General features: G+C 40.8%; 1 protein-coding gene across 5 annotated transcripts; it reads left to right on the forward strand.

Annotated features, from left to right (window-relative positions):
- The first annotated feature begins 355 nt into the window (after window positions 1-355).
- Window positions 356-12685, forward strand: LOC147871133 (transcription-associated protein 1-like). 5 transcript variants are annotated; one of them, XM_087341108.1, is made up of 10 exons: window positions 360-374; window positions 1206-1635; window positions 2224-2373; window positions 2858-2955; window positions 3455-3540; window positions 3785-4005; window positions 4364-4575; window positions 5111-5324; window positions 7522-7660; window positions 12369-12685. In XM_087341108.1, the coding sequence occupies exons 5-7, from the start codon at window positions 3516-3518 to the stop codon at window positions 4424-4426; spliced, it is 309 nt and encodes a 102-aa protein (XP_087197234.1). In that variant the 5' UTR covers window positions 360-374; window positions 1206-1635; window positions 2224-2373; window positions 2858-2955; window positions 3455-3515; the 3' UTR covers window positions 4427-4575; window positions 5111-5324; window positions 7522-7660; window positions 12369-12685. The 5 variants fall into 5 exon arrangements, with proteins under 5 accessions (XP_087197232.1, XP_087197230.1, XP_087197234.1 ...); XM_087341106.1 differs by lacking the exon at window positions 3455-3540 and having other exon boundaries at window positions 356-374; window positions 3811-4005; window positions 4367-4575; XM_087341104.1 differs by lacking the exon at window positions 3455-3540 and having other exon boundaries at window positions 359-374; window positions 3811-4005.
- The last annotated feature ends 688 nt before the right edge of the window (window positions 12686-13373 follow it).

Below are 13373 nucleotides of genomic sequence, written 5' to 3' on the forward strand. Positions count from 1 at the left end.
GGCAGCAATCGGTTCAGTCCTGCCCTCGTTTTATATTTAGAACTTAATACTACACTTAATACTACTGTAAGAATCCGCTGGGTCTCGAACTGCCGATGTCGTCTTCCGCACTCTAGCCATTCGGCTGCCCCTCTCTTTTCCGCTCAATACGTAGTTTACTTAGTTTACTGGGTTCGCTACTAGAATTCGCTGTTGTCAAGTTCGCGCAGAGAGAGAGAGAGAGAGAGAGAGAGAGAGAGAGATAGAGAGAGAGAGAGAGTGAGTGAGTGAGTGAGAGAGAGTGAGTGTGTGTGTGTGTGTGTGTTGGTAAGCGTGAATCTAGTCTTCGGAGTCTTGGAGGTGCTGTAAGTTTATGTGTGCGAACAGCGATCTAGGTGGGCTGTCATCAGGTTACGGAATGATGGGGGTGTTCTCGTTTAACGGTTGAGGTTATGTGTCGATGATTCCCGAGGAATCAATAAATAAACGCCATGAGGCGTTTACGGCATTGATAAGTGACATTTATATACTCAGAAGTGTGTGTGGTGTGCCCCCCTCCCCAAGAACAAAAGTACATGTTCAATCAACTGCGTCATCAGAATGCTGTTTATTTTTGCATTTGTGTTAGTTAAAAGTGAATGCATTTTGTCTTTCTGGGAATAGCTGAGAGAAGAAGCTTAATTGATCCTTGGGATTTTACTCGGGGAAAAGCTGTCTGTCACCTGACCAGCCTTCTGCTTGCCAGGAAATCAGTGGAGTATGTTCAGTACACTTGGCAGGCTCCATTCTTATCGCAACAGGAATTTTGCACGTGGAAGATTGTTTTTTGTCCAACAGTTCTCAGACTTTTCCTGCGTAAGACGTAGTTTACTACTACTCTGCTATGACAAGGAGGTCGGATGAGTTCGCTGTTTTTCAGACGTTGCCGTCCCTGCCTATGATAAAATGGCGTGGGCGTTCTGCCCCTCTGTATTTCTTTGGTTGCTAGGATGCATTCTGAGTCCAGTGCAGATTTACTCTCATATATATTGCCAGGGCGTGGAAGTTAATTTGAATTGATGTGTGTCATCTTTCCCTTGTGTGAAGGACGTAATGTGTGAAATATTTTGGTTGCATGGAGGGTTGGTTTAGTTGGCCAGTTGATTATTGATGAGGTGTAGAGTGCATTCGTAGTAGCAGTTACGACTGGTGTCACAATGCGGATATTTATTTTGGTATTGTTTCAGGTAGGAGTGCCTGCAAGCATGTGGGATACTATAGCCGTTGCCCACTTTTGATTCCTAGTGACCAAGTATGGGGTGTTCGTAGCATGCCTCACAATGCCACAAGGAAGACCTCAGGCCCTCGTGCGATTACCTTGCTTTCCGAGGAGGTGTACGGTTATAGATTTAGTGGGAGTGCCTAGTCTGTCTCAAAGAGTAGTTTGAGATCAGGGGATGTACTGAGTAGCAACTTTCATGTGAACTGTAGCTGTAGTGTGTGTTTACTGGTATCAACGAAGACATGGAGGACTAATTTGTCTGAATATCAGCGTTTCAGAAGATCAGTTGTGTGCGTGATGGGGAAGCAGCTTTTTTGGAGTTGGAGATGTGAAGAACCAGACAGAACGAAGCACCTGTAGTGTTTGTGACTTGGATAAGGAATTGCATTGTTCAGGTATGTTAGAGAGTAGAGTTTATTTACATTCCATAGATCCTTCTTAGGACTAAACCAAAGGATGGAGAACAAATCATTTCATACAATAAATATAAACTTCAGTACTTTTGACACAATTACAAGGATGTGTTTCACATGTGAATGTACATAACCTTCAGATTCTGCAATTCAAGTATGAAAAATAATTTAAATGCAGGCTTGAACACCTTTAAATCATTTAGAGTTTTAATTGTTGGTGGAAGATCATTAAATGACTTGATACGCGTATAATACGTTTATTAGGGTTAGCATAGACTATACAAAAATTATATACTTGTAATTAATTTTTATTTTATTGTTGAGATTTGTCAAACTTGTTTCCACTTACAAAATTAAAGTCTAGTCAATGATATGTTGGTGTCCATGAAACCCAAAGGTTCTGGAAATAAATATGACATGCGCCCTGATGTGGAGAAAAGGTGTTTAGAGTATTACAGTAAGTGCAGTACTTGAAAGTTACTGTAACTAAAACATTTGACTTCCCTTACCAGTGAATCTGGCCTGCGTTGTCACTCGTTATAACTTGAAACTGTTGCTTGTGTTTTCCAGGTCGTGGAGACAGCATGTATTGCTCTGAAGTCAAGCACGACGGATCCGTTACCGTCGTCAGTGCTGGGAAATAATTTGCTGTTTCTTGGTGGCATCCCTGAATTTTAATGAAGATGAGAATACAGTGCAGCAGCTTTTCTCCTGTCCAAGGTATATAAGAGCAGTTGGAGGCAGAAGAATATTGTAAAACTAACCTCATTCTTGATATTAAAAAAGTGTACAAAATAAAAGATGTTTTTCCAGCCTGATGGTACTAACATGACATAACAGATTGTTAATCACTGGCTTTTCAACGCAGAATTGTAAGCGAGTCCCATGGCAGTCTATGAGGCACTGGTATAGATCTTTCTCTGAGCACCCAGAACTCATTATTTACTGGTACAGTGAGCCTGTTAGAGGCTGTATCACAATTAGTTTGTGTTTAGTATCCTGCCAGTACCAGGAGGCATCTGCACGTAATGTATTTCTTTCTCATATCATAAACCCAGATTTCCCATTTTCTCTGCCCCTTTTACATCAGTTGCTGATTTAGGAAGCAGCTACTGCATTGGCCACTGTTGTGACCAACATTTTGTACACTGAACATTAGGATGTGAGTGTAATTATCTGTACTCATTGTGATTCGCCGTTGCAGTTCTGATGATCCACATGTGGAGATCTCCGCAGTCCATGGGATTGCGTGCAGATTGCAGGACAAGCAAGCCAGAGCCACTCACCAGATGGCAGTCACAGGCAAGTTCATCCATTTGAGTAAATTGTTTAATGAACTTATTTTCTGAATTGCAATGCCATTATTGAAAGAAGAAGACCTTTTTTCCTGAAAAGTAGTAAATGGTTTTAATGAAATAAAGAACTTGTCTATTTCTTCTATTGAGACTACAAAGAAACAATGAAGAACGTGATTTTTCTTTGCCAGTTTAAGGAACCACATTTTGAGGCTGACCTCCACATTGTTCTATAATTGAGAATGCATGGAGTGTACCTCCATGCTCCCACTGCCTCATGGCATGGCGCTTAGTCACAAGGATAACTTCAGCTGATATAGCGAACCATTAAATGTTTGAAAACCATAATCGGTGTTGGTTTTCTGTAAGTCCAAGTGGTGTTAGAACCCAAAGACCACTGTGAGAACCTGAAATCTCTCTTAAAACCACATTTAGTATGTGAACTTGTTGAAAGCGTCTGCTTCATATCTGGAAAAGCCAGTAAGGCCTGTTGTGTATGTTGGTAGGAGTGTTTGTTGCTGCAGCCATGAAAGAGTTACGACGGTGTTCCTTGTTTGTCACTACACAATGGTGGCGATATCTCAGGTAGCTGGTGAGTTCAGTTTTATAAATTTAGATTGTTCAACATTGAAACAATTTATATTACTGATGGTGAAGTTTCCACCTTTGCTTCCAGAAGGTATGATAAAGTGGCATTACTGATGGTGATATGGAAAAAAAATGTAATTGCTACGGCTACCTCTTGCCCCTTGTCGGTTGAATTCACCTTAGTAGTAGAAGTGCTACAGATGTTGGCTGTGTTGTAGTGGCTTGCCATTTCTTAATCTTTCATTTAGGTCCTTTCTCCATGACATCAAAACAGGCGAACCTGAGGGGCATGGACCGACTGGTGTTTGTAGACTCCCTTGCTGTCATAATGGGGCACGAGGAGAGGGAGCCGTGTATCTTGGAGACAGCGATCAACATCCTCGGCTCCAAACAGACGGCAAGCGAACTGTTCGTTAAATATCCACTGAATCAGTGGCAACAGAAGTTGCGTGGGACTGACGTGATGTGTGTGAGTTGTAGAGTTTGTAGTTGCAGTATTATGACGTGTGGAATAATGGCCCACTTGGCGAATGTTTTAAATTTGCTGGGGGGGGAGGAAAGAAAGGCTCCAGTATGAATCTGTGAGTGAGGGAGTTCAGAATTTGTCAGGTCGCTGGTTGTGACACTGTCGTGACCCGTATTTAAAGTTATCTTGTGAATGGGTTTGTAATGAACTTGACAGAATTTGTCTTCTGAAAATGGAAGGTGCTTGTTCATTGGCTAAGGTAGGAGTGTTAACTGCTTGGTGAAGTAAAACTGTGTGCTCTTAGAAGAGTGTGATGTCTTGATTTCTTGAATGTGACTGTATTTTCTCTTTCTGGGAGTAGCAGATTACGAGAAACAGAATGATCCTTCAGATTCTACTGAGCACCATGCTGTTTGTCACGTGACCTGCGTACTGCCAGCCAGACAAGCATTGAAGTACGTGCGGCAACAGTTGGCGGACCGACTTGATGTCAGAAGATTAAACCTGCTGGGACAAAGAAGGAACATCGTATCCGCAAGAAACTGATATCAGTCTGAACGAGGCATTCGTTGTGTGAGTACATGAGCATTAGAATGTATTTGATGTGGTTGTCGTGTGAGAGAGATGAGTCTGTCCAATTTTATTAGGTACTTCAGATGTTGTGAACTTAAATGTGAGATTTGATATGTTGAAAGACCTATGTGCGGTGAGAGATTGGCATAATTGCAGTATCTGTGGTATGCTAGAGGCATTCATGATTCTCTAGTGAATATATTGTTCATAGGACATCAAAATTGGAGGTTAGGTATAGCTTGTAGACGAGGGTGGTGACTATTTGTGATAAGGTTTTGTTAATGAGTGGTTTTGTTACATGTGTGATGTGTGTAGTGCTGTGGAGCCTTTAATGTGATGTGTTTACTAATTAATAAGTGAGTAATTGCCAAGGTAAGGAATTTAGTTTTGTTGACGTGTGAGTATTGTGCACAGTGACCGGAGCTGCTGGGATATTTTCTGTGCTTTTGGTTAATTTTGAGCAAGGGGATCGGTTATGAAACCTTTAAATTAGGTGATGTGTTGAATGTGATTGCATTTTTTTTTCTGGTAATAGCTGCAGAGAAGAAGCTTGATTGATCCATGGGACTTTACTGAGGTTGAAGGATGCGTCACCTGACATGACTACTGCTTGCCAGGAAAAGAGTGGAGTATGTGCAGAAACACTATGGTGGCTCACTGATATGACGACAGGAAATCAATCGGCTGTTATCACGAAGGACCTCATGTCTGCGAGAGATTTATCTCTGTGTCAACTTGACATGCATTGTGTAAGTATACGAGAAATATGATTATCAGATGTGCTAATTCATGATTCACACAATCAAATTCTTTGGCAAGATAGCGAAATATTCCACCAACATGCTCTTCATTATTTAGTTCACTTAAGATTTTGTGTGTAAAATTCAATAGCACGTTGTTGCATGTCTTTTTGAAAATTTTTTAGAGAATGCCGTTGGTAATGAAACTGGTCTGTAAGTAGAAATACCTGTCAATTTAGGTAAAGATCTTGTTTATGTTTACAAGATGTTTTGATATCTGCATTGGAACAAGTTTCACAGTTTGAAGGACAGTATTAGGGTGTGGTGTGGAGTACTGGCAGACCTAATAATATAAGGTTGCTTCACTGTCTTAACCTAAAATAGACCCATGACAAAAAATGTCTTCTCAAAATGGAATGTGAATTTATTTGCTTTACATGAGGTGTAGGGGCCGTCAAAGACATGTATTTCTTTAATTATTTGATGTTAGTATTCTACCATACTGACTAAAAGACTAGAAAAGAAGAGTGATGGGAGACGACCAATTTGGATTCAGGAGAGGAAGAGGAACCAGAGATGCCATCGGAGTTATGAGAATAATTTCAGAGAGAGTTCTCGATGTCAAGGAAGAAGTATGTGCCTGCTTCATCGACAGGAAGAAGGCTTTCGATCGAGTAAAATGGAAGAAATTAATGAGGATCCTACAGAGAATTGGAATTGATTGGAGAGATAGAAGACTAATCGAAAACCTGTACATGCAGCAGAAAGTCAACGTGAGACTGGACTCAGGAGACACCAACAGCGTTGAGATAGGTAGAGGTGTAAGACAGGGATGCTGCGTATCACCACTTATTTTTAACCTGTACGGGGAATGGCTTGCCAAGGAAGCTGTGGAGACTTCAAAATTGGAGGAAGATGATAATGACTGTAAAGTATGCAGACGACTTGGTAGTATTGGCGAAGGAAGAGGAGGAATTACAGAACATGATGGACAAGTTAGTGGTAACAGGTAGAGAGTATGGAATGGAAATCAACATTGAAAAATCAAAGGTAATGAGGATGGCATCGAGAGCAGAACCATTGAACGTTGTAGTTGGAAACCAACGGCTGGAGAATGTGGAGAATTTCAAGTACTTGGGAAGCATAATCACGACGGACGCCCTATGCACCAAGGAAGTAAAAGCAAGGATAGCCATGGCCAAGGCAGTTTTCCGTCAAGAAGAGGATACTTCTCACTAACAAGTTGGGATTGGAGATGAAGAAGAAACTAGTGAAGTGTTACGTATGGAGCAGAGACCTGGACACTCAGGATGAAGGAACAGAAATACCTGGAGAGTTTTGAAATGTGGTGTTGGAGAAGAATAGAGAAGATCAGGTGGACGCATCGAGTTACCAACGAAGAAGTATTGAGGAGAGTCGACGAGCAAAGAAACATTCTGCAGGCGATTACACGAAGGAAAGCTAACTGGCTCGGACATTACGAGAAGGAATGGGTTACTGAGTGGCATCATCGAAGGTCAGGTTGAAGGAAAGCGAGGACTGGGAAGAAGACTGATACAGCTAACCGACGATCTGAAACAAGGAAAGAAGATGAAGTTCCAGGAATTAAAATGAGAAGCTGAGAATAGGGAAAACTGGAGAGTTCTTTTTGGGCAAAGCAATGGACCTGTTGTAAGACAGAACACTGAATAATAATAATAATAATAATAATAGTATTCTACCATGTTTTCCATTGGAGGTAGCTCTGCCTTCATTTTATGTGTTTGGCATTGGTATTTTAATTTGGTCAAGAAAGGGGCTTTCTAGGATAGGTAAGATAGCTGCCCTATCTCTCGGTGAGAGACTGAGGCCGAGTTTCTCTTTTTTGAGAGAGTGTTTTATTTATTTCTTGTGAGAGGTTGAGATATCGTTTGAGTCTTCGTTGTCGTGGTTTTGAACTCTGTAAATGTTTGCTCATGTTTGATTCTTTTGAAATTGATATTGTATTTATATCTCCTTATCATTGTTCATTTACATCCAGTTTACATAAAATGGGATTGCCGGTGGATGTAATGACACCAAGAACCTCCCCATTTTAACTTCAGAAAGGCCGATACTGTTAAAAGGTTTGTTTTCTTTCCATTTTATCGATGTCATTTCTGAGCATTGGCGATCGGTGGTTGGTATGTTTGACTTATATTCTGTGTTTGTGTTTCATGTACGCCAGTGCATCGGACACGTACCAGTGGACGCGGCGTGTTCTGGAGGGGACTCGAAGCGAAGGGCTCTTTGTGCGTGTGTTGCGGTATCGTTCATTAGCTTACTTTGAATGGCGTATGGTGCAGTACTTGGTGCAACGTGCAAAGGTAGTTGATTTTTTCGATCACGTAGAGTTATTATTGTCTCTAACGGAGTCCGACGAACGCAAAGGAATTTTGAAATTTCATTCTGATTTGAAATCAGACATTGACATGTGCCCTCTGTTGGCTGTTTAGAACGGTCAAAGAGGTAGGCAGATTGCGTGTAGCCCCATTAAATGTAGAGTATGACACACTCTGAGTAGGTAAAGTATTTGAGTTTGGTTGACCACGAGGCTCACCACGGCAAGTGTCAGCCTCAAGGAGAGACTGAGGCAGAGTGACTTATTTTTTAATTTATTTTAAGAAGCAGAGATATGGATGGAAGGAAATTGGTTGCATTGTGCATTTCGCTCTGTTTACTTGCCCCCTGGACCACCACCATGAGGCACGTGGAAGATTGTGCTGTCAATTTTGTTTTTTGGCGAACACTTCTCAGACATTTCCTGCATAAGACATAGTTTACTACTACTCTACTATGACAAGGAGGTCGGAAGCGTAGGCATGTATCCATCAGCCTTTAGTCTTTTCTGCTTGCGAAGAGGCACACCTACTTTCTCACATGTCACGCCACCTCTACCGAAATGTTCACTAGCATATGTATGTTTTTATTGTGGATTCGTTTGAATCAGGCCACCCGAAAAGGGTCACGGTGTAGTTTGCGTATGCTGCGTCTTCGAGATTTTCAGCTCTTGGAGGATAGCTTGGATTTACTAGGAGTAGGAGCAGCTGCGTTGGAATCAGGCTAAAAGAAAATGGTGATACATCATGTTCTGTAGGTTATAGAAACAGCAAGGTACGTGCTCTGCGTGAATAGGTAGCAGGATGCTGGCTCACTTGCATGAATTGTTGAGGGTGCGCCGTGTCCGTAGTTGGCTACGATCTCAGGTACACACTTTCGTTCGGCTATCCCGCATCTGCAGGGCTTAAGAAGTCTGGGTTAGAGTGCGTCAGTAGCTGGCCATCAGGCTAGTGGTCGACATGTATAGTTTTGTTGGGCGATGCTTCGTCCATGCCAGGCGACTGGTTGACGTGAATATCTTGCTTAGCCTAGGCTGCGTCTGTAGCCGTGTGCCTTGTCAGTTGTATGGGTTTGTTTGGTAATGCTGCATGTGCAGTGCTGTACCAGTTAGGTTTATGTTTGCTTGCCTACTTTGTGTCTGAAATAGGCCACCACTGTAGAGGTTTGTTATTAATCCTAGGTTGCTGCGGTAGCAATAAATCTTTTCACGTGCTTAGTTTGGCCCAGCTGTGGCCGTAGAAGGCAACAAGACCACAGGCAAACATTGGTCAGTCTGGGTTGCGTACATAGATTCCTAGTGGCTGAATAAATCACAGGTTGGGTTGACAAGGCTCTGTCCGAAGAGATCGACTGTGTTGAAGGCCGCGTCCATAGCAGCTTACTGCCTTACTTGCATAGGTTTGTTGTGTCAGGCTTCGTCCAGAGGAGCATAATTTGTAACGTGGATATTACGATAGTACTAGGCAGTGTCCTTTGCTATGCTGCGTCCGTAGCTGGCTAATTGCTCACTATAATTGATATCTTAGGAAGTCTATCACAAGAATGATTGAAAGAAAGTGATTTAAGAAGAACTGGAGTGCACGGAAGCACAGAAAAGAATGTTTAAGAGCACATGAAATTTTGAAATATAATAAATTGTTTCAAATACAGAAAAATTGAATTAAATTAATTCTTAACGTTTAATTTAGATAGAAGAAAAATAAAGAAATTTATTTAACTTGTTCACTTTACTATGGTAATCTTTAAGCGTTAAAACATTTCTGGCAAACACTTATTAAAGTTGAAGTAGTACATTATGTTCATGAGATGGGAAGCCATAAATGCAACAGATGATGCTTACATACACATTAACAGATCACTCTTAAAGATATTGTGTGTCTATTAACCGACTAACAAAGTTCTAATTCTTCCTTCTACTGGTGATGGGTTCCTTATGTTGCTTATGCATGGCCGGCGCACTGTAGCAGTAACATTAAGTGATCTGTAAATGTGTTTGTATTGTCATTGCTTCTTGTTTGTGCGAGGAAGCAGACAGGCAACTTATTTGAGAAGATACAAGATGATTTATAGTACAATACAACTGATAAAGATACAGAAGGAAAGATGCAATTAAGTAAAACTGAATTTAAAATTGTAGTATCATACAGTTGATATGTAGTTATGATAAAGTGAGGTCTGATGACAACTCCCTAAAATGCTACATTCTTAGAGGCATAGGTTGGTGTGGCTAGGCTACGTCCACAGCAAGGTACTTTCTCGAGTGTATTGGGTGATTGGGCTATGCTGTGTCTAAAACAGGCTACCACCTGATTGGCATAGGTTGTTTACTTTAGTGTGCGTCCAAAGCGTGAATAGGTTCTTTAGCCGAGGCTGCATCAAGTACGTGGGAGTCGTATGTTGGTGAAGGCTGCATCTGAAGCAGGTTAAGGCTATCGGTAATTTTTGCGAGGCAAGCGAGCTACATCCTAGCGTGTTTAATTTTCTGATAGTTGGCTGCGTTCTAAGCAGGATACAGGCTCAATTGCATAGATTGGTTGGAGTAGGCTACGTCCGTCGCAGGTTACGTGCTCAGTTCCAGATATGTTTGGCCATACTTTTTGACGTGAAAACGTTCGAACATTCGAACTAGAATATAATAGTGACGAAAATTTAGAACTCTGATGTGCGTACCTTCAGAAATTCTTTAAACTTGAACTAGTGAATAATTTGGACAAACCAACCACGCAAGGGAAAACTTGTATAGATTTGACATTTGCAAGAGGTATTCAAATAATTTCAAAGCCATATGTATCCTACTTCTCATACCACTACCCTGTATTCAATAAATGTAAGTTGCAAATGAATTAAACGATTCAAAACAAAAATTTTGTTTAATTTCAATATACACGATTTTTTCTGCAGCGATCTGCTCTGTTATGGGCATAATTTATTTTGGCTGTGCTCTATGCTCAGGAGGCTTCTTACACATACTTGACAGGTCACCACCATTCACCGACCTCACTACGAACATATGTTGGTTAGGCAAGGCTTTGCTCGAAGCAGAGTTATTTTCCGTAAACCGCGTACGAAACAGATTACTGGGAGATGGCTGCGTCCGAAACGGGATACTACTGCATACGCTTTATTTAGTTGGGCTAGGCTGCGTCCACAGTTGTCTTCATTCGTTCGTCTAATCCGCTTCAGGTTTGTTGGGCTAGGCTGTGTCCGTAACAGCATACGTCCTTAGTAACTTAGGTTTGTTGGGTTTGGTTGCGTCCAAAGCAGGGTACTTTCTCATGTGGATGAGTTGATTTGGCTTGTCTGTGTTCTTAGCTAGCTACCAGTTCAGTGGCATAGATATTGTTTGACTAGGGTGCATCGGGTGCATCTGTAGGTGGCTGTATATTTGTTGTGCTAAATAAAAGCCATATATCCATTTCGTTACTTTTATTTCATTCCCATATCGCAAAGAAAATATTACCCGCAAACGCAGACATATTCGTAATGCTATAAAGCGTTGCACTAGATGGTATACCAAGTTATTATTAAGGGTTCTGAAATCCTTGCTACTATTCTTAAATTTATTTTCAATTTTAGCTTCTCTCAGCAACAATTTCCCACTTTGTGGAAACAAGCAGCTATTGTTCCAGTTTTCAAAAAAGAAGACAAAACTATTTCTGTTATAAACTATAGACCTACTACCATAATTAATAATGTTTCCAAAATATTTGAAATTATTGTACATACCATGTTTCTTATAATTTTAATTCTAAATGAATCCCTTGTCAACATGGTTTTAGTAAATCCAAATCCACCACTTCTAATCTGGTTACGTTTTTGGATTTATTTTCCCCTATAGCTTGTTCCCAGTCTCAAGCTGATGCATTTTATGTTGATTTTATCATTTATTTACTTCCATCATTTTGTTTTCTATATTACTCCATATTTATTAATGTTTTCTTTAAATCATTGCTTTACAGACTAATAATGAACATCAGATGAACCACGCCATATAAAAAACAATACCTTCGTTCTAATATATAAGAGTAATTCTGATAAGAACATCTTCCATAAACTGCATAACATTGTAAAGGGTTGTAATTCGAGTTTTAAATTTACCAATCTAATTTATACCTGAAGACGGTTAAATATAACCGAAACATGTCGTAAGAGACGTTCCAATTTCTAAATCGATCATTCGATGCGGAACGTGAAATGATATTTTAAATATTTTATCATCTTATTATAAATTGTGATTTGACATTTATCAGTGTTGTTTCGCATGTCTTACGTTTGCACAAACTTGGTGACTATGAACTGTCTGCTGGTTATATGATTGATTTCTTAGTTACCTAACCAGCAGACATTCGCAAGTACGTTATTCTGGAGTTTTGTCATTTCCTTTTGATTTATTGTCTGGGGGTTTGGTGCCAAGCAAAACAGAAAACTACCGCGCGCCGTCTGACTTTGCCTCAGAACGGGACCTGCTGACTACGACGCACCGCCGGACATTGACTCGGAACTCGACCGACCAAGTAGCATGCACCGCACTCGCGCGCACACACAGAACCCACGGCAACGTAATTTATGTGATTTCTTATTATATTATGTTTTTACTCTTTTTTGATTCTACCCAAATTTCTTATTCTCTCAAAAATATATATCCATATTTATATACACATGCGTATATATATTCTTAATTTTATTCTTATGTAGTCGGTATCGCCGAGGGACTTGTGCTGTCAGGCAACGCGGAAAGTAGCACGCACCGAAGAAGTTAGCCAGTCAGATATCACGCACCGTGTGACTTTGACTCAGGCAGCCAACTACCGCACACCGCACACAAACGAGACACGGTAAGCTGCTGATGTTTATTTATATTTTAATTTGGAGTTCCCCCCCTTCTCTTATTGATTCATTCTTCGCACTGCGTCGTACATGGACGGTCGAGCTCTGCGGCTATGTCCCACGGTGCGTGGTAGTTAAGACAGTCGAGCAAAATCCGTCATAAATAAATCTGAATCTGCCTTCAATGTGTGGATAATGGCAACCCATATCAACATGAGTACCATCAGACATACATGAATGTACAAAAGAAATGTATTTAATCTCTATCTTATGTGTACATGGGATATACGGATGTCCGCACGTAGGAACGTTGAAACTTCGATATCAGCAGACGTGCGTGATTACACCAAACGCACTGATGGTAATGTTTGGCATGTATTGCCTTACGTCAGTGGTCCCCAACCTTTTTTTGCCCAAGGGCACATTTCAGAGTTTATGAGATCGTGGCGGGCGCCAACCAATTAACAAAGCCAAATTTTCTTTTCTCTGGACAAATAAGATATGGACACCAAATAATACACAAAACAACACGACGTTTATTGATACAAGAAACCACGCAATCAAAAATACGTACTTTTATAAGTACAATTATTATTACTCAAGTGGGAAGTTAGTGTGATGTTTGGCACTGCATTTCAGCGGCCAGTTTTTCAAATTTGGGAGAGTAGGATGATGTTGCTGCTCGCAATCGTCAAGATGGGCATTGGTACGTAGAGAACTGTGCTTTGATTTTATAATGTTCATGGTTGAACGGCCTTTATTATTCAGTATAACCTCTTTACGTATCAACGCGGGCACCGCGTTGGGGACCACTGTTGTACATTATTTCGCCCTCACATCTTCATCAGTTATCAGAGTGATTATTCTCTTGTA

Source organism: Zootermopsis nevadensis, unplaced genomic scaffold, assembly GCF_977971745.1.
Source record: "Zootermopsis nevadensis isolate Lab colony 2312 unplaced genomic scaffold, Znev_1.0 Znev_ptg000062l, whole genome shotgun sequence".
In the NCBI taxonomy this organism is placed as follows: domain Eukaryota; kingdom Metazoa; phylum Arthropoda; class Insecta; order Blattodea; family Termopsidae; genus Zootermopsis; species Zootermopsis nevadensis.